Here is a 20,891-nt window from a genome sequence, read left to right as displayed (position 1 = left end):
CTAAATTAAGTCAGTTAATTTCTTTTTGTCACAATCAGACTCCCTTCTGTACTCCTAAATGCACATGCATGGTTCTAAAACCCTGTGATTCCTCAAGCAGAATTGCATGAACGGCCATTGTTTTTGCACATTGTAGTTGGTAGTGTAGCAATAGATTAACCTCCAAGTAGATTTGTGGCTTTGACTTGCTTTTATTGCTCATTTTGTAAGTCTTTAAAGCAATGCATTTTTGGTATGTTACTCTGCACATTCAAGAGCAAAAAAATGCAAATTCAAAGCAACCCAAATCCAGTCATCTACTTGGATATCATTTATAGATATTAGATGCACTTTTCTTTTATCGTTTTCACTTTTTACTAATCAGTGGTGTACTTACTGGTTCTCTCCCTTCCTTCCACTGTTCTTTGTGTTTTGCATGTGTTTGTGAAATACTCACCCCCCTCCCTCACAACCGGCACAATGCCTCACACCCTTGCATGTCGTAGTGAGCCGAGCTCCCCGCTACAAAAACATGACAGAGTGTGAGTAGCACAGTTTTCTTGGATTAGCACCTTACGCATTAGCTTTGGAATTATGTCTTTTTTTTTCATTCAGCTTCTCGCATTTGGTATTTGTACTTGCTTGCTAGTGTATGCTCAGAAAGCTCAGCAGCAACCTGAATGTGAATGTTACCAAAAATAGATTTACATAACAGCTTTTTGCTAACAGTAACTCTTTCTCCTACTTCTCAAAAGCAAAGCCTAATGTGTTTTTTTCCAACAGCTTATGGTAGCTACCAGACAATATTGTGCAATGGTTATAATATAGTTAACATAAGACTCATATTTTTTCTGAAATGAGGTTAATAGCTGTCTATTGTTGAAGATGTACATGTATTATAGTGAAGTTCTGATTATTTTGAAGCAACAGAACCTGCAGTACATCCATGGTAAAGTCCTCTTGTGTTATTTTGTTTTATGACTTGATGTTTTCCCTTTATTTTGCAGCATCTATTGGGATTATGCAGTAAACATCAACTTAGATGAAGTGGTGTACCTTCACTGTCATCAACAACGTGAGTTGGCCTCTTAGTATCATTTTTTTAACTGTGTTGCTCGGTGAATACAACTGCTAGATATATAAAACTAGTTGACTGTTACATATATCTAATACATAGTTTGTTCCCCTAGCGGACAGTGGTGGAACTATAGTACTGGTGGGACAAGATGGCGTCCAGAGACCCCCCATCCACTTCCCGAAGGGCGGCCACCTGCTGGCGTTCCTGTCCTGTCTGGAGAACGGGCTCCTCCCTCACGGGCAGCTGGACCCGCCACTCTGGTCACAACGAGGGAAGGGAAAGGTATCATATCTATCAATCTTGATCAGTGATTGTTTGAATCAGGTAGACAGGTAAAGGTCCCATAGCCTTTTTGAGGCTGTAGGAGCAGTGGGCTGTTATTCACCGTGTCTAGGACACGGTGTTGCAAGGGGGAGCCCAACCTCTCCTTCCAACACCTTTTACCATCCCAATGGTATTAGAAGGCCCCATCCCAGTCTATTACACAGACTAGACACCTTTTAACCCTTGACCAGCATGATATCTCAGTTGACAGTTGCAATGTGTTATTAGGCATGTATAGAATTTATTATGGTTTCTGTTGGATGTTTGGTCAACATTGCAGAGTTTTATTTATTTGAAAGATCTCCATTAATGAAAGTATATGATTCATACTTAACTTATCGTCCATTTATATGCATGCAATATCACTACAGTTGGAAACTATACACTGGATATCACCTTATATATGGGAACACAACCTGATAGTATACGTTCTGTGGAAGTGCTACTTCCCTGCAGAATTAACTGAATGTCCCCATTCCTGTCTGTCCTCCATCCCAAGCAGGTGTTTCCAAGGCTGCGGAGAAGAGGAGCTGCAAGTACCAGACAGGTAGGTCACACTTAGATGCAACTGTATATCTTAGACTATCCGACTCTCCCACAATGCGCATTATTATTAAAGATGTCCTTTTGAGGAGTTTTAAATCCATACAGTATGTCAAGGCCCCCATTCTGCTAGATGGCAATTGCACTGCAATTTCACTCTTACTGTGACCTACATTGGATTTGTGTAACCCTTCATTTCATGATTGGAATATCATGTTAAGTACAGCTGAATAGACAACAAAACACAAAAATCATGAAAAATATTCATTCTTTATTGTTGGTCATTCTCTCAAATTTAAGGCTGCAGCATGGCCGCAGTGCAATCGCAGTGATATCACTGCCCCAATGGAAGGGGGGTTCAAAGAATCATCAATCATATGTTTAGGTGTAGCTACAATGTAGTAGTTTTGAACACACAGGCTGACCCTAAGTAGCAGCCTGTGGCTTGGATTGGCAGTCCTGGCCAAGTCAATAAAAGACACAATCTCTACATGTCTACATGTAGGCAATGAAATTAATACAGTGTTTGTGGTTGCATAACAATATACAATTGTCTACCCACAGGTGACCATCCACAAAGCCGATAGCAAGGAAGGAGAGGCAGGGGAGAGCACCACAGAAGAGGAGGCCACAGATTACGTCTTCAGAATTCTCACAGCCTACAAACCTGAAGGTAGGCTTCATGAGGAAGTGGCAAGGCACAACTGCAGGAGCAAACAAACTGATAAGCGTCTTTTGAATCCATACTTGCATGTCCCTCTAAAGGACAAAGGAAAAGTGTGTTTACCTGTGTTTGGATGGTATTCAGCACCAGGGACAGGTGTGTTTACCTGTGTGGAAGGCATTTACAATGAAGGACATGTGTGGTTACCTGTGTGTGGATGTGGCATCTAGCACCAAAGAAGGGCATGTTCTGTCCTTCGTGCTGAACACCATCCACACACATGTAGTGTGTGTATGGTGTTTAGCAGCAAGGAAAGTTGTGTTTACCTGTGTGTGTATGGTGTTTAGCAGCAAGAACAGGTGTATTCACCTGTGTGTGAATGGTGTTCAGCACCAAGGACAAGTGTGTTTACAGATTAATGTATGGTATTCAGTACCCTGGAGTGTCTACCTGTGTGTTAATGACAATCAGCACCAAATACAGGTTTGCCTTTGTGTAGAAGGTGCTCTGCATCAGGGACAAGACTATCAGTTAGCTTATGGATGGCGTTCAGAACAATTGTATATGCTTTTGACATTATAACTTGAAAATGTGCATTTTGTATAGTTATTCGTAGTTTAGTTAATAAATGTTCATTGACGAATCATTCAGATTCAATCTTTTTTCTTTTTTTTTGGATGTAATGATTCCTTCTTAGAATCCAATGCTTCCATCCTGGTTCACCCAAGAAGACCCCAGATGAAGAGGAGACAGAAAAGACCCCCCCTCCCCCGTCCCTACCCCCTCAGTCGCCCCACCCTGCTGCCGTCGTGTGAGGGGGTATATCTGGTGTACCAGTTTGAACCAATCCAAGAGGAGCCTGTACAGTACACCATCAGCACTGAAGTTTGTGCGTGGAAAACGTTTTCTCCTCAGCTGTCACTCAGACATTGACTGACAGGATGTGTTTGTATTCATTTAGACAGTCAGGGCACATTATGGGCGTGACCCTGACATTTCCCTTGGCGTTATGCCCCTTGCGGGGTCTTGCCACGTACCGTATAGATGTAGATGTAGATGTCAGCCAGGCAGACAGGCCTGGTGGTAGCTGCCCATAGAGAAACGAAAAATATTTTATAGTTAAAACAAGGGAATGGTAAAATGGATGGTGTTCAGCACCAAGGACAGGTGACTGTGAAAGACAAATGAGAAACTAGAAAGCCACTATCTGACAGCAAAATGCAAAATATTCCATCAAAATCTTTACCAAAAGTGTTGTGTTTTTGCATTGAAGTATATGCTTGACAACAGTTCTTAAATGATAGTGATGACAAAATGTGAAACTGGAGATTCAAAATTAAAAACAAAACTTTTCAACAATTTGTTTTCAAATGCATGAATGATCCATACTTTTACTACCATTTTGCCCATATTTTGCCGACATTTGTAAATAGATAACAGCTAGATTTTGGCAACAGTTCTTTTATGAAGGCTATCATTGAGTGACAGAATGTGACACCGAAGATTCAAAGCTTAAAACCGAACTTTGAGAATTTTTCAAAAAATGTTTTTCAAATGATTCATACTTTTACTACCATTTTGCCCATATTTTGCCGACATTTGTAAATATATAACAGCTAGATTTTGTAGATTTGAAGAAGTCTAATTGAGTAGAGGTTTTGAAAGAGGTTTGTCATTTACATGTGGTGTCAGTCAGTGTCTGAGCCCAGCACTTGATGGTACAATATGTACTAACACAGAACTAATTCTTCCAGGTGATTCAGTCTCTTAACTTTCACACAGTCACTGGTGTTTTTCACCTGATTCTGACTTCAGCAGCCCTCCTAATGTTTGGTGGAGGAATATTTTTCAGCTTGAGAACTAATGCTTTTTCCTTTGGCTTCACTTAACTGTACAACTGATTCTTTAGCTACTAACGTGGTGAATGGATTTCATTTTGTATTTTCCAGCCAACTCTGAATGGCTTGAATCCTCACAAGCCAACATCAATTTTGTTAACTATGTTCTGAGACTTGGTTTGTACCCAAGAAGTGTCCCTGGTCTGCTAAATGTGCTCGCTTGCCGAACACTTGGTGTGCTAACCAGACAGAGGGTACAAGGTAAAAGTGTTAGATTGCACTGCAAACAACTGCATTCACTAGCTGTTCTAGTCTTTACTATGTTCCTTCATTGCTCCTTTTTATGTATGTAATCCATAGATTAATATGATATATGCATTGCATTAAGATAGTGATGAAAATTTCTACCAAAAGTCTGACTTGGTCTTTGGTTAGATAGTCTTTCTAATGAATGATTAAACAGTTAGTTTTAGATGTTTGAATTCTTTCATTCCTTTTACTCTTTTTTGTTAACTTTGCCATTTTTTGTTTGTTTTTGTCCATCTGTGTGATTTTTTTTTCTGAATGTTGTGTTTATGTTTGTTTGTGTGCTGTTGTTGTTTTCCAGTTGATAAGGACAGGCCAGCTAAAAAGAGTAAACCTGTGAACAATGAGGGTCAGTGCATGTGTTGTTAAACTACTAGAGAAAGAATGATCGTATTTAGTCTTTTCCTCTTAGTTTAGTCTACTGTTATTACTTCAGCTCGGTGTTTAACATTAAACCATTTCCTGCTGCCTACTTGCATGTTGTATACACAGTTGGTACCTTCTTGCTACCTTAGTAGACTAAACTAGATTTAGATCCCTCTTAGGAATTAAGTGGCACATTGGGCAGTAAGATTTCTACACTCAGGTTGGTTCTGGGCCTGTCAGGACTCTTTTCAGACTAACCAGATATCCCAAATTTTTTCAGATCTCAGCTACATGTACATGTTATTGATAAAAGTATGTGTTAGTTGTATTTAGAGAATTTCTAACATTAAAAAAGTGTCAGTCTGCTTTTTCTTGCTTTCAAATGTAAGATATGGCTACCATAGAACAGCACTGTACTGATGGTGGTGGGATATTCTTTTACAGATCCTCATGGAAATGCTGTCTTGGTTCTTATATTTTCCTTAGCTCTTCTTCCTTTAGGTGTACTAACATACACAATGATACTAACCTTCGTAAACATCTGATATCCTTTGCATGCAGGGATATGGTACCAAAATGACACTGATAGTTCATTTCAAAATTTCCACCGTTCTAATGTAATTTTCTAGACTCTTTCCTCTTGTAGGTCTGTTCAAAGTCTATAGCAAAATTGCCAGTTCATCACATCTGTCTTGCTCACGATCATGTACTTTTGTTGCTACATTTCAGTATTTTATCCATGAAGCACATTTTACTTTCTAAGTCTAAGGCATCAACAACTTTATTTTTTGATTCTTGGTTTTAAACATGTATCGCAAATTCAAGATTGACATATTGACTTTGAAACAGAGTCTGGGTCTTGCACACAGTTTCTGGGAGTAGTTACATGATGTAGGTAGGAAATTTTCCTTCAAACCTTCTCTTTTCATCTTGACTGCTGGTAAATTTTTACTTTGAAATGTCCAAGAACCAAGAAATTGAATTGGTGAGGCCTTAAGCAGGTATCTCACTGGACTGCACACCCTTTTTGCACCAGTTTTTAACCAGTATAGATATGCCTGGTGCAATTTAGTGCAGTCCTGTGAGATACCCGCTTTAGTGTTAGGACCAATAGACAAGGTTTACATCATTTTCCATTTTCACCTTCCAGTCTCTATAGACCTGATGGACCCCAAGTTCACCCGACCACTATCCTGGTCCTCCAAACCTCTGGTGAGACGAACCTCGTCTGGCGGGTCCCAGACAACCTCCCCGCCGTACCAGCCCACCACCGCCCAGGTGTACGCGCCCCGCCGACAGTCTACGGACTCTGAAGGGTTAAACAGTACAGGGTCTCCTTCCAGGTGGGTTAAGCTTTTGGGGACAGTTCTTTTTTCCGACACCCTTATGTTCCAACATCACTATGCTCGCTTTTGTTAGCGTTAGCATTAGAATGAGAGTGAGGACTTGGCCTTGGGATAGGGCTCAAGCTAGGGCTAGGGCTAGGGTGTGTCAGAACATAGGAGTGCTGGAACATAGGAGTGTAACCAAGCTTTCCCTTATTTCTTTCAGTTTAGGTATTGCTAAAGATACAAAATTCTTTTAATATCAAGTCTGGTTATGTTTACCTTAACATCACCAAGTTTCCCGACAATATGTTACCCATGCACATTGACACAGATTTGCAGCAAGTTTGATATTTTGTAACAGTTGTATATTCATTTTCTCTCATTATTATGATTTCAATCTTTTTGTATCAATGTTTTTTTCATACCTTGATACTATTGACATTTTGGTTTCTTTTTGATAAGCAACTGCGTTTAATTTTTCTACCTCTAGAATAACATAGATTTTTTTCTGTTGACATGTTTTATAAATTCAAAGCTCAGTTTCTAGCCACTATCACCAAGGGCTTGTTCCACTTAAAATGTGAGGGGGCAGTCACATTAGACATGATCTCATGAGTCTTATCAGTCTTTCCTTTTTGGATTTCAATTTTTTACATTCTTAAAGCTTTGAAAAGAGGTGAATTTTGTAACAAAACAGTTTAGAAAATTTTCCTGACTGCCTCCCTAAAGTTTTGATTGGAACAGTCCTAAGCACATTCACCTTGCCACACTCACCGTAACCCTGCGCCTGTCCACAGCGATGAGCCCTCCGTTTTCACCAGACAATCGTCGTTAGATTCTGACCCGGGTGATTTCCTGAACATAAGTGCCCGGCTGAGGTATCGCATGGTTTACTCTCACTGCTTACCTTTGCAATCCTCATGGCAGTAATTCTGCAGCTATCTATAAAACTTAATCATGCCATTAAAGCAAAAAGCAAAATTATAGATAAAGACTGAAATTTGATACAGTCAAAATCCCTATTTGTGTCTTGCAATCATATAAAATCAACTGTTTTGATTTACATTAACTGTTCATTACAATCATTGTAATCTGTCTTAATAGCTACAAAAATCCATTGATTTTAAAGCTTTTAAATTCTAAAGCTCTTAAATTTTGAATATACTCAATCTGATGATTCTTGAAGTCTCGTAAGTTAATGGTGCCTTAAAAGCAGCAAATGTTGTGAACTTTATGAAAAACATGATGAAAATTATCAAATTCTTAAGAAAAAGTTACCGTAAAGACATGAAATTTTTGGAATGTTGTTGAACTATATCCGATGTACGAAAGCCAGGTGGACCAAGAATTGAATACATTCCTCCCTTATTTCAGGTTAAACCTCATACTACAACAGGCAGAAGGTTAAGATAACGTGTGCTTATTGATGTTCCTGGTACTTTTCAGAACGTCTCTGAAGCTGCTGTGTGATACGATGAAGAAACAGATCATCTCAAGAGCCTTCTATGGATGTAAGTATTAACCATTATTCATAAGTAAACCATTAGAAACCTTTGGTTGTTAAATAACATCATTTCCTTGGTTCTCAGGCATTTTTAGGTACAGATTTTACTGTACTGACCTCTAATCAGGATTTTTCAAAGGAAGTCTTTCCAACAGACTTCATCTTGAAAAAACTCCCTTTCCCATGTGTACATCAGGGTTGGCCCACTGTCGACACCTGAGAACGGTGCGTACCCACCTGTCGGGGCTGGTGCACCACAAGATCGTGTCAGAGGACCGACCAGTGGACGCCACGTTTGGCCTGACCGGGGACATGTGGTGGAGCATGCATGAGGATGGACAGGTAGGCTAATGCTGTGCTGTGGTTGGGTGGTTTGGGGCTCAAAGACCAGTCTAGTCATATGTGTTACATTTAGATACATTGTGATGGAGGTGAAGTTTCTTTGATTCTAACCCAGTTACTGTTGAAGGGCATGAAGTGAATCATGCACGAGGAAGAACAGATAGGCTGGCGATTAGATCTCATGCACTCACTTATTGGTTAGAGGTTCATCTCCTTAAGTCTATTCATCTGTGTCACACATGAAATTCATGTGATAAAGGTTTAATTTTGCTTGAACATCTAAGAGCAGTAGCTGTTGTGAGGCAGGTTTTGTTACATACATGAGACTGGCGATGAGCTGTGGTTTGGTTTGGGGTTCAAATCCCATTGCCCAGTCTAGTCGTCTGGGTTACAAACCCATAAACTACATGTGATAGAGGTGAGGTTTTTTTTACTGAACATTTCAGAACAGTCGCTGCTGCGTGTAAGCATGCATGATTTATTGGACAAATAGGCTGGCAATTAGCTGTGGTCATCATTATCATAACATGTAATCATAAATAATAAATCACATATAACTTTGTACCTAAAACTTTGCTCACATTCCAGGTGAATGATGAAGAAGAGATCTACAGACTAGTGTATTTTGGAGGCTGCGACCATGAGATTAGGGCAGAGGTAAGTGATACAATTTATACAGTTTTTTCAGGCTAATCTTTATTCTATAAGCACTAAGTCATTTGTTTAAAGAGTGTAGCCTTGATTGGTTTAGCAAAAATTGTGTGGTTCCCTGATGGAAAATATAGCGTTTGGGGTAAAATGGAGGAGGTCACGGCACTGAATTTTAACGGTGGAAACAAACATTACTGTCTCAAATATTATTGATCAAATATTTGCGATAATGAAATTTTAATGGTTGACCAGTGACTGTTAAATTAGCTAAAATTAAGTGACAGTTAACAGATCAAGAATGACAGTATTTGAAGAGGCCACCAAATTCCATCCTAATTTCTCCTTGTTTACAGATAAAAAGAGTCAGCATTGATAAACTAGTCTAAGACTAAACATTTGCTACACTGTTCTATATTATCTGTGTCTCATTTTTATGTTAGTTACAATTAGCCCAAAGGCTTGAACTTGCATTTAACATATCATTATCATCATTGATCTGTCATATCAATCTCCGTTCAGGTGTGGCCGTACCTGCTCGGCCACTACAACTTCGGCGACGCGGACGAGGAGAGAAAAGGGAAAGATGACCTGGCGCACTCGCAGTACGAGAACATTATGTCAGACTGGATGGCGGTGGAGGCCATCATCAGACAGAGGGACAGGGAGGCGCAGGCTGCCAGTATTGCTAAACTGTCGTCAGGAAGCAGTATCGACAGCCAGGCCTACAAGCTGTACAGCCAAGACTCCACTATCAGTAATGATGTAAGTATGAACACTTTAAACTGTGAATACATAGAGAATACTGCACACTGTATTCTGTATCACCCAAGGTACCAGCCCTGCCACAATGAATGTCAATTCCAACATCCTAATCTAGTATTTGAACTTTTGACAACGGCGCACGAGAAGAATGTTCAAATTATTCAATGGAAGTTTGCTGGACACAAGTAGAAGCCCGTGTTATACTGTAAGATACTAACTTGGTCGAATTAAATGTTATCACGGCATGTCATGCATCTCTATATCCAAAAACCAAGAAATTGAATGAATCGGCATGACCTAAGTTGTTTTGTTGGTCAGTTTAAACTTTAATTTGTTTTTGTTAATTGTCTGCTAATTGTTTTTGTGTGAATATTATGTGTTCACAGTATGTGTTGTACATTTTCTTATAGATATTCACCTAAACTAAATGTGTTCTTCTCCCTTAATGTTTATATGGGTTTCTGTTTTTGTTGTTTTTGTGTGCAGGGTATGCTCTACTTGTTATTGCTTTAAAATGGCTTATTGTAATAAATGTATTGTCCTGACTATGTTTGATGTTACAGCATTCTAGCAGTGTAGATTCATTGGTAGATGAGGATGAAATTCTGCCAAAGACTGGAACCTACTACAACATTAGTGGCAATGTCATTTTGGTGAACGGCTATATGTTTTGAAGGTGTTTTGTGCATGAAGGTGAAGAAAAAGTGGTGGTGATCTTCTTCTAGACTCTTTTTCACTTGTCTTGTCAGTTTGAAAAATCTTCTAGAACTCTTTTGTATCATTTCTATTTCAGTTTATCAGGCTTAAATCAGCGTATGGTGATTACTGTAGAATGTCAACTGTAAAGTAACAGTTTCTGGTGCTGTAAGCACATGTACCTAGTATATAAGGTTAAAAGAATCTAACTACTATGGTGCCAAAACAAGAGGGTAGGTAGGACATACAGTTGAGTTTCAGTGTTGAACCATTCTCGTGTGTTACACCTCCACAGGTTTTCGAAGACGATGAAGGGAACCACGAGACGTCTCGTGCAAGAAAGAAGGACAGCGTCGACTCCTCTTCAGAAAGTCCAGAATTCATACAAGGCATCAACCACACCGTGGAACTCCCCAAGGGCCTGAGCGTCAGCTCCGGTCCTGATAAAATCGATGAGGGAATCGGGAGCTCATGCAGCACGTACGACCGCGACAGCGTCGACTACGCCGGGCGCTTGAGCGTCAACGATAAGGAACCGGGAGATGAAAACGAGAACAAGAAGATAAAGAGAAGCCATGAGATGATCAACATTGATAGACAGGCGACCGTAGATGAGGAGGATGAGGAGGACCAGAGAGACCAGGAGATCTCAGCCTGTATGAATGAGCAGGAGACACTCGCTGTGGAACCCATGGACCGCAACCCTTCTCCTGAGTCCACACAGGGATGTGACTATGATGTAAGCAAAAAGTTCAGTCTAGGGCTGTCTCCAACTTTGAATTTTGTTTTCTTCCACTCATTGTTTGGGAGCTCGACATGATGTTAGATTCATAATTTTATGCTTACAAAAATACATTTTCAGCAATTTCATGCATCAAAGTTGAGATTTTTTGCACAGATGGGGTAACATTTTTCTGTCCCCACAAGCAACTTTTCGTCCCAAGGCAGAGGAACGGATCCTTGAGACAGCCCTGCATTTAACTCTTATACATTAGGATCTTTTAGTTTGGATGGATCATGGTTCTAAAGGCTATCATTGTGGTGGTACCCAAAGACAACACTTACAGAGCACAGGGGTTGGTTCAAAGTTAGGAAACTCTGAAAAGAAATGCATGACACAACATCCCTACAGATAACAACTTCCTATTGCCAAGCTGAAAGAAAAACTAATAGTTATATGGGATCTCTCCTGTTTTTGTCCTTGGTGCTGAACTTGCAGTGCCTTCCACTTCAGTGACATCAAGTGGCAGGAAAGTTTTCCTATTTTGGTAGTAACTTTGGTAGAAAACCCAGACTTGCAAACAAATTGTTTCACAGGGAATGGATCAAATTTGGGAAACTAAACAAAAATCATAAAGATACACAAGAATGTGATTATAGAATAGGCCATGTGCATACAAAATATGTGCACACCTAATAATTTCCAAATGAATTGCATATTTGATGTATGCTGCATCTGATCATGAAAATGTATTGAATGCTTTTCTATGTATCTAATGTATTCTTACTCTTGAACAAACCAAATTTTGCTATAAGTTTTGTAAGAAGTGCTATAGATATGGTAGATGATGTATGAAGCATATCTACTACAGTCTTAAAAGCTTGTATTTATTTGATTCATTATCAATGCTTCATATAGACAAAACTGTTGGACAACTATGGGCTGAACCTGCACCGTATAGACAAGGACGTGGCTCGCTGTGACAGGAACTACCCATACTTCACTCCCATCAACCTGGAGAAGCTAAGGAACATCATGTGCACGTGAGTACACCTTTTGATAATAACTCATTATAGCTGGTATACTAAAAAGAAAACTGTGCCATGATGATTGTACCAATTTGTATACAAGAGAAGCAAAGATTGGCTGTTTTAAATTATCTGATGTATGCAAATGCCTTTAAGTTTGTGGCGATTTATTTTCGCAGTAAGGGGAAAGTGGAGTGGTTCCGGTGTTTTTAAGGTCTTAAAAGTTCACATATTGTGCAGTAATGGAAAACTGGTGGTTTAAACTTTGCCATGTGAAAAGCCTTTCGTAAGAAGCTCCCTGATCTATCTGGATCATCATGAAAAGGAATGTTTTAAAAAATTGGTAATTTCAGAGACAAAAATTGAATTTTAACTGTTGTATTCTCCTTTCGCTGCCAGGTATGTGTGGGAACACATGGAGGTGGGGTATGTACAGGGTATGTGTGATCTGGCTGCACCTCTACTGGTCATACTGGATGATGGTGAGTTTTCTGGGGTTTTCTAACATCTTTGCTTAGTTGTCAATAGATTTCTGTACAGTTTCAAGGGCTGCTGGATGAGTGTTTAAGGATTTAGAAGAGTTCCTGTTTTTTGCTGGTCCTTCTTGCAGTATTCTGGTTTTTACCGTAGTTAAATCACAAGCAAGGTTATCACAATCTTGTGTTACCATGGTCTCATACATACCTTCAGTGATCAAGTGCATTACGTTGAAGGGCTTAAGAACTGGCCTAGTAATACCAAATGCACATAAAATTTCAAAAGACAATAATTATAAATGAACTGAGTAGTGACTGTTTTTCCATCACTCCAACAGAGGCGAAGACATACAGTTGTTTCTGCCAGCTGATGAAGAGAATGTCACAGAACTTCCCACACGGCGGAGCCATGGACACACACTTTGCCAACATGAGATCCCTCATACAGGTGAGCCATGGACACACTTTGCCAACATGAGATCCCTCATACAGGTGAGCCATGGACACACACTTTGCCAACATGAGATCCCTCATACAGGTGAGCCATGGACACACTTTGCCAACATGAGATCCCTCATACAGGTGAGCCATGGACACACACTTTGCCAACATGAGATCCCTCATACAGGTGAGCCATGGACACACTTTGCCAACATGAGATCCCTCATACAGGTGAGCCATGGACACACTTTGCCAACATGAGATCCCTCATACAGGTGAGCCATGGACACACACTTTGCCAACATGAGATCCCTCATACAGGTGAGCCATGGACACACTTTGCCAACATGAGATCCCTCATACAGGTGAGCCATGGACACACACTTTGCCAACATGAGATCCCTCATACAGGTGAGCCATGGACACACTTTGCCAACATGAGATCCCTCATACAGGTGAGCCATGGACACACTTTGCCAACATGAGATCCCTCATACAGGTGAGCCATGGACACACTTTGCCAACATGAGATCCCTCATACAGGTGAGCCATGGACACACTTTGCCAACATGAGATCCCTCATACAGGTGAGCCATGGACACACACTTTGCCAACATGAGATCCCTCATACAGGTGAGCCATGGACACACACTTTGCCAACATGAGATCCCTCATACAGGTGAGCCATGGACACACTTTGCCAACATGAGATCCCTCATACAGGTGAGCCATGGACACACTTTGCCAACATGAGATCCCTCATACAGGTGAGCCATGGACACACTTTGCCAACATGAGATCCCTCATACAGGTGAGCCATGGACACACTTTGCCAACATGAGATCCCTCATACAGGTGAGCCATGGACACACTTTGCCAACATGAGATCCCTCATACAGGTGAGCCATGGACACACACTTTGCCAACATGAGATCCCTCATACAGGTGAGCCATGGACACACTTTGCCAACATGAGATCCCTCATACAGGTGAGCCATGGACACACACTTTGCCAACATGAGATCCCTCATACAGGTGAGCCATGGACACACTTTGCCAACATGAGATCCCTCATACAGGTGAGCCATGGACACACACTTTGCCAACATGAGATCCCTCATACAGGTGAGCCATGGACACACACTTTGCCAACATGAGATCCCTCATACAGGTGAGCCATAGACACACACTTTGCCAACATAAGATCCCTCATACAGGTGAGCCATGGACACACACTTTGCCAACATGAGATCCCTCATACAGGTGAGCCATGGACACACACTTTGCCAACATGAGATCCCTCATACAGGTGAGCCATGGACACACACTTTGCCAACATGAGATCCCTCATACAGGTGAGCCATGGACACACACTTTGCCAACATGAGATCCCTCATACAGGTGAGCCATGGACACACACTTTGCCAACATGAGATCCCTCATACAGGTGAGCCATGGACACACACTTTGCCAACATGAGATCCCTCATACAGGTGAGCCATGGACACACACTTTGCCAACATGAGATCCCTCATACAGGTGAGCCATGGACACACACTTTGCCAACATGAGATCCCTCATACAGGTGAGCCATGGACACACACTTTGCCAACATGAGATCCCTCATACAGGTGAGCCATGGACACACACTTTGCCAACATGAGATCCCTCATACAGGTGAGCCATGGACACACACTTTGCCAACATGAGATCCCTCATACAGGTGAGCCATGGACACACTTTGCCAACATGAGATCCCTCATACAGGTGAGCCATGGACACACTTTGCCAACATGAGATCCCTCATACAGGTGAGCCATGGACACACTTTGCCAACATGAGATCCCTCATACAGGTGAGCCATGGACACACTTTGCCAACATGAGATCCCTCATACAGGTGAGCCATGGACACACTTTGCCAACATGAGATCCCTCATACAGGTGAGCCATGGACACACACTTTGCCAACATGAGATCCCTCATACAGGTGAGAGTCACAGGGTGACATTGTCTACATGTATATCATCATGTTGTATCAAGTAAACCCACTTTTAGCTCCAAACTCCAGCATACATCATTACACTATATCAAAGACTTATGCTAGCCCTTATTGTGATTGTATTAGAAATTAGGATGTTAAGTTTTATTCTATACTTCTATTTTGTATTATGTTTAATAGTTGTTGCCTTAATTTGTACTGTGTACAATTGCCGTGCAATAAAGTTCTTCATCAGTGTACATAAAGCTATCAGTGGACTTGCCATGGACCCTGATTTGCATGTTGCTAATATTGGTTGCTGTGATTTTGGTTGGCATGTTTTTTCAAGATTTCTGATGGTTAGCCTTTTATTTTCAGAAGGGTATTTCAGTGATTTTATTAGTGTATACTAGTAACAAGTTACCACAAATTAATAAGAACGGTGCCCCAAACCACTAAATATATATATATATTATGTAGTTCATTGACATCTGTTCTTTATGTTATAGATCCTGGACTCAGAGATGTTTGAGTTAATGCACCAGAACGGGGACTACACCCACTTCTACTTCTGCTACAGATGGTTCCTGCTGGACTTCAAGAGAGGTACTGTATCACATTACTGCTGCATAATGCTAATCGACAGCATAATTAGTTTTTGGTTTGTATGTTTGCGTGTACAATAACTCAAGAAAATCTGGATGGATTGTGATGTAATTTGGTATGTGGGTAGGTATTGTGAACACAAAGGTCTAAGTCACTTTTGGGCCCTCTGGCCATTGACCTTGATACTGCAGCAGAACTTCTGGTATCTGTATCTTTTGTCACATGACAAGAGAGAGTTGTTTGTGTGTGTGTTTGTGTGTGTGTGTGTGTGTGAGTTTGTGTGTGTGTGTGTGTGTTTATGTTTCCACATTTTGGGTTTTGTACGTTGAGCCAAAGTCTGCCATCTCTGATTGCCATGTTCTGAACATTCCTTACAGAGCTGCTGTACGAGGACGTGTTCTCCGTGTGGGAGACGATCTGGACGGCCCGTCCGCTGGCGTCGGAGCACTTTGTCCTGTTCATTGCGCTGGCCCTGGTGGAGTACTACAGGGACATCATCCTGGACAACAGCATGGACTTCACAGACATCATCAAGTTCTTCAACGGTACGGGTTTCTAATACATGTAGCTCACTCTCACTCGCTATCCGGTCTATCTTCATTGTTATCTGTCTCACAAGCCTTAGATGTGCTAATGCTTATAGATGTGGTAGCTTGATGGTAGACCACCAGGCACCTCTGTCCTCTGGGTTAACACTGTGTTCTTCAACGGTACGGGTTTTAACTCGCTCACACTCACTATCCATTTTATCATCAGTCGTTTCCCACCTCATGAGGGTTAGACATGCTTGCACATACTTAGATATGATGTCTTGATGGCGGACCACTGACAGTTTGATATTTTGTTTAACATTTGTTGGCGCAATATAGTTGTATTGACTCTGTTTCAATCGAACCAGAATTGTCTTCAATTACATTTCCTAGTTTGGGTCAAATACCTAGTGGACTACAGATTCTGTTCAGTCACTGACAAAAACTGACACGTCTTACCGTTTAACAAACTTATCCAGTTGCTTGTCAATGTGTATCTTTTGTATTGACTCAGAAAAATATTTCACCTTCATGTTTGATGTCTATATTAAACCTTTATCAAAGTACTAGTAGTTTGATAATAATTTTGTTGTCTGCATTTTGCAGAAATGGCGGAGAGACATGATGCCAAAGCCGTTCTAAAGAGGGCACGGGAACTGGTGTTTGAACTGCAGAGTCTCATCGAGAACAAGTAGATAATTTATGTAGAACACAGTCGAAGAAGAAACCAAAGTCTCACAAGTACCCACCGAAACACAGACGTATGAGAAGAGATCATTGAACTGTACTAGAACTATATGAGGAAAATGACACAACGTATTCTTAGCTTTTGCTTTTGTTGTAAGCCATAAACATGATCATTGTGAGAGATACAAAAGGGAAAAATACGCTTCATTATATGACCACCTCAAGTCCAATTCCTTCTCAATGGTCTTGAAGAAGAGTCACTTTATGTCTTCTTCGGGATAAGGTATTTCTAAGAATGGGTTGGTGGAAAGTGCAGTACAGTCCAGACCGCTTTCTTGGCCCCCTAATCAGACTGGAACATTTTTTCTGCAGTCCAGACTGGACTGCTCTTTCCACCAACCCGGCTAAGAACACGGGTTGTGGAGACCATCTCAATCTAAAGACTGCACAGAAGTCAAGACCAACTAGATGTGTTAAGATATAATGTCAACATTAACTGGTATTGTGCCATTTGAGTGAATAGCATCATGTTTTTTTATGAAAATGAGATTAACAAATATGGCCTCTAGTATTTCAGAGTTGCTGCTTGATTAAAAGTTGACATTTGAAAGTTAATGGTGTTCAATGACATGTGCAATCGAATATTGTCAAAGATTAGCTCGAGTTTTGGAAAGTTTTATCGATGATGGAAAGTTTTATTGGTAATGTCATTTCTTGATACTATTAACCATGACAAAAAGGCAAGTTGCTTGGCATTGGAGCTGTTTGTTTGTTTGTTTGTTTGTTGTGTGAATTGTTGCAATAAAATGCAAAGTGGGCTACATTCTAACTATTGAATATAACACTAGATCCTCTATTGGGAAACATGACAATATCGAGGATAAACTACAACTCTGAACTTTCACAGAGTAACATGACAAGACAACTACTGTATATACAAGTGGCATTAGCAGATTAGATACAAAGCAAAGATTCCTGGCTGTTTAAGGTATTGTTTAAGCTTCAGCAGTGTGCCTTTAGCTGCAAAAGGAACATTCCTAGCTGTCATTCCAACAAGAGAAATTGTTTGGAGCTAAAAGAAAGAAGCTTTCTGCTCTGTGCATTTTCAGGAAGAACGTTGTGACATGATTAATGTGAGTTTAACATGGACAGTGGAATACAATAAGATGGGAACAATTTGGCCCTTTAAAACCAGGTTAACTGATGGCCCAACACTCTGGTCAACTTTGCCATGGTTAGGGTTTGGGATGTTGGGCCAAGATGACCTCAGGGTGTTGCATCAAGTTTGTCTGATCAGCTATGGGCTGAGTTGGTAAAGGGCCAAAGCGTCCGACATCTGAATATGACCATGACATCAGAACCTCCAAACAAAAGATAATAGATAAAATTATCTTGTCAAGCTATTCATTGCCATGGATACTAGGTTGTTGTGTTCCTCCTTACATTTGTGGATCTGTATACCCACCCAGAGTTAACTTTGACATGTGCATTGTTGTTAACTTATACATATTACCTCATGTATATCTTTGTGCGTTGAACTTGTGCAATATATGATCATAGAATATCATGTATATTTTGTGTATTGTAACAGTTATATTCAAGTATTGTATGTATAAATGGAAGATATTTACTAGCTTCTGTGCTGTACAGTATACATAAATGTGACCCCTTGACAAAAAGGTCAAGTTTGTGTAAGTTGTATTATATTGACATTTCATTGCAGTAATGCTTCACTAAATGTGTGGTTTATATATATATGCGTTTTGAGATTGTGAAAGACGATTTGAAGTAGCAGAGGAAGGCTAGCAAGAAAATCTTATTGAGATTGTTAGAATGCACAATACAGTCATTAGCTCTGTATTTCATCTTGGGTGTAGGAAGAGTGTGTGATAAAAAGTTAATGAGTACACAATGATTGTATAAGTAAGGCTATCTCCTATACCTTACAGGGTTAAATGGAGACAAAATTATATTTTTGATGTACAAGATATAGGGAGTGCAAGCTAATGGCTTTTTAGACTCGAAGAGAAGTCTTGTATGTAAGTTGAAGCATAGAATAGAAGTAATACATGACATTGTACGATTCAGCCATGACAGAAACCAATGAGCTTTTGTGTAAAAGGTCCTTGTAGAAACTTGGAGCATAGATAGGCATTCAACAAGTTTTAGCACAGAGATATGTAACTATACGTAAGGTGGTAAAGTCTAAGCTACTTGGTGTGTGAAGCAGAAAAATCTCTGCAAAGTGCATCAAGCTTTGAGGAACAAAGTTGAACACTACCAGGCCGACGTTTGGGTGGCAACTGTCGCCTTTTTGAGGACAGTACTAACTGGTTCTACTTCGCACTGCAGCTAGGTGTCGCTACTGCAGTGTGAAGAATGCGGTCCCAAACGTAACTGCATTTATACAATCATATACCCCCCTCTTGATATTGCAGCAGCGACACCTAGCTGCAGGGCAAAGAAAAACAGGTCACTATTGCAACGGGGAAGGTCACAGACGGTCACCGAAACGTCGGCCAGGTAAATGATACTTGTTTGTATAAAAGAATTTTGTTATCTTGTGTTTTACCAACCTGATGAAACTTGTCACGGACGTATCAAGCCTTTGTGAAAGAATCATGTCAGAGTCTATGTATTAACTTCTTCCATTATAGTAGCTGATTGGAATCTTGATCCATCTTATCTGTGGCTTCGAATTCTCTGCCGGAAATGTAATATCAAAAGCCTGAACTTGGCTTTGGAGATCATGCTTGACCAAATGCAGTATTTATAATGGACAACAACAACGCACCAGGTTTGTTGTAACGTTATCCGTTAGAAAACGGTGGCCAACTTTAGATAGAACGTGGTGATCACTTCTTGAGTATTTTAGGTTTTCATGCCGTAAGAGCATTACTAAACAAGGCCTAGAATTGATGTATTTATGTTTCTTGTGCCTCATGAAAGTGTTGTACAGTATATCACGTGGTGATCATGAGATAGTCGTAAACCATATTTGCTTGCATTCGTGAAACTGCTAGTGTTTGTAAATTTTAGGCCTGTTTTGGTATCGATCTGTTGCAAAAGAAATAAAACCACTCTTTGACACACAAGGTTTTGTTGTTTATGTTGTTGTGAAAACTGTCAAATCTTGATTGTGAATTGTTATATGTAATGGCACGTGTAACTTAATGCAAAAACGGTATATGTGAACTTGCTGTGCTTCCCCATGACAACTTTAAAGCACCAAGTCGTGATGAAAAGCTGGTACAGAAGTGGATGCTTGGCAGAGTTTAGTTAATCATCACTGCCTCAGGCATGTCCTCATAAAATAAAGTGAACAACTACAACTTATCGGTGCTCTCTCTCCTGTTCTTTCCATTGAAGCTGGGCGAGGTTGGTGCAGCTTGATATTTACAGGTACATGTAAATGTGTCCTTAAAGAAAATGACACGGCACGTTCTATAAAAATGAACTGTTGAGCTCACAGTGTGTTGAGCTCTAGATGCTTTTGCTTTAGATCGCTTTCTTTTTGCAGTAAAAGGCAGATGCGACGCCCGATTTGATAGTTTAATTGTCTATAAAGTCAATGTTTCAAAGCGTTGTGTTGTCATGAAGTCTGAAGACTTACAGCATTCCCAGACCTCCAGGTTGAAGAAACAAGTCTGTCGTACATTGCTGTGAAATAGATTTGCATTGATATTGGTGGTTATAATTATATACATGTTATTCTGGTCAATGGTTTCGCGGACACGGTTTTGCTATTGTTGATAAATGATCTAGAAGTCAAACTGTTCACTTGAATGAGTCCCCGACAATGAGCTAATTTTCGCTGCAGATCGTTTCCTCTAGCCTACATAGCAGGCTTCAGTCGGCGTTTTAGAATTGCTGTTACTTCGCTGGTTAAGTAACGTTACTGTTTTCTGGTTTCTTCCGTTTTCTAACAGCTTATCGCGACATCATCACTAACAACGAAAAATGGAAGAAATAAGAATTCGAGGTTTTTCCAGTAAAAACCGGCAATGTCAAATCGTCGACTAGAATCTGTGACTTAGGCTA

At 40.4% G+C, this 20,891-nt stretch overlaps 1 protein-coding gene across 2 annotated transcripts in view; it reads left to right on the top strand.

Moving 5' to 3' along the window:
• LOC136439395 (small G protein signaling modulator 2-like) overlaps positions 1–19,945 on the top strand; it is a 74,852-nt gene extending 54,907 nt beyond the window's left edge. The window contains exons 10-30 of one of the 2 annotated variants that reach the window (XM_066434819.1): positions 486–521; positions 987–1,054; positions 1,170–1,339; positions 1,884–1,928; positions 2,489–2,597; positions 3,286–3,477; positions 5,034–5,081; positions 6,249–6,441; positions 7,224–7,304; positions 7,873–7,937; positions 8,127–8,272; positions 8,861–8,929; positions 9,443–9,685; positions 10,249–10,338; positions 10,677–11,120; positions 12,021–12,145; positions 12,530–12,612; positions 12,945–13,054; positions 15,537–15,633; positions 16,011–16,178; positions 16,770–19,945. In XM_066434819.1, coding sequence (XP_066290916.1) covers positions 486–521; positions 987–1,054; positions 1,170–1,339; positions 1,884–1,928; positions 2,489–2,597; positions 3,286–3,477; positions 5,034–5,081; positions 6,249–6,441; positions 7,224–7,304; positions 7,873–7,937; positions 8,127–8,272; positions 8,861–8,929; positions 9,443–9,685; positions 10,249–10,338; positions 10,677–11,120; positions 12,021–12,145; positions 12,530–12,612; positions 12,945–13,054; positions 15,537–15,633; positions 16,011–16,178; positions 16,770–16,858 — 2,671 coding nt within the window. In that variant the 3' untranslated portion in view covers positions 16,859–19,945. Of the gene's footprint in view, positions 1–485; positions 522–986; positions 1,055–1,169; positions 1,340–1,880; positions 1,929–2,488; positions 2,598–3,285; positions 3,478–5,033; positions 5,082–6,248; positions 6,442–7,223; positions 7,305–7,872; positions 7,938–8,126; positions 8,273–8,860; positions 8,930–9,442; positions 9,686–10,248; positions 10,339–10,676; positions 11,121–12,020; positions 12,146–12,529; positions 12,613–12,944; positions 13,055–15,536; positions 15,634–16,010; positions 16,179–16,769 lie in introns of both variants that reach the window. The other variant, XM_066434828.1, reaches the window with a different exon arrangement.
• Positions 19,946–20,891: the final 946 nt, after the last annotated feature.

This window comes from Branchiostoma lanceolatum, chromosome 1 (genome assembly GCF_035083965.1).
Source record: "Branchiostoma lanceolatum isolate klBraLanc5 chromosome 1, klBraLanc5.hap2, whole genome shotgun sequence".
NCBI lineage: Eukaryota > Metazoa > Chordata > Leptocardii > Amphioxiformes > Branchiostomatidae > Branchiostoma > Branchiostoma lanceolatum.
This window is presented reverse-complemented; position numbering and strand designations above follow the sequence as displayed.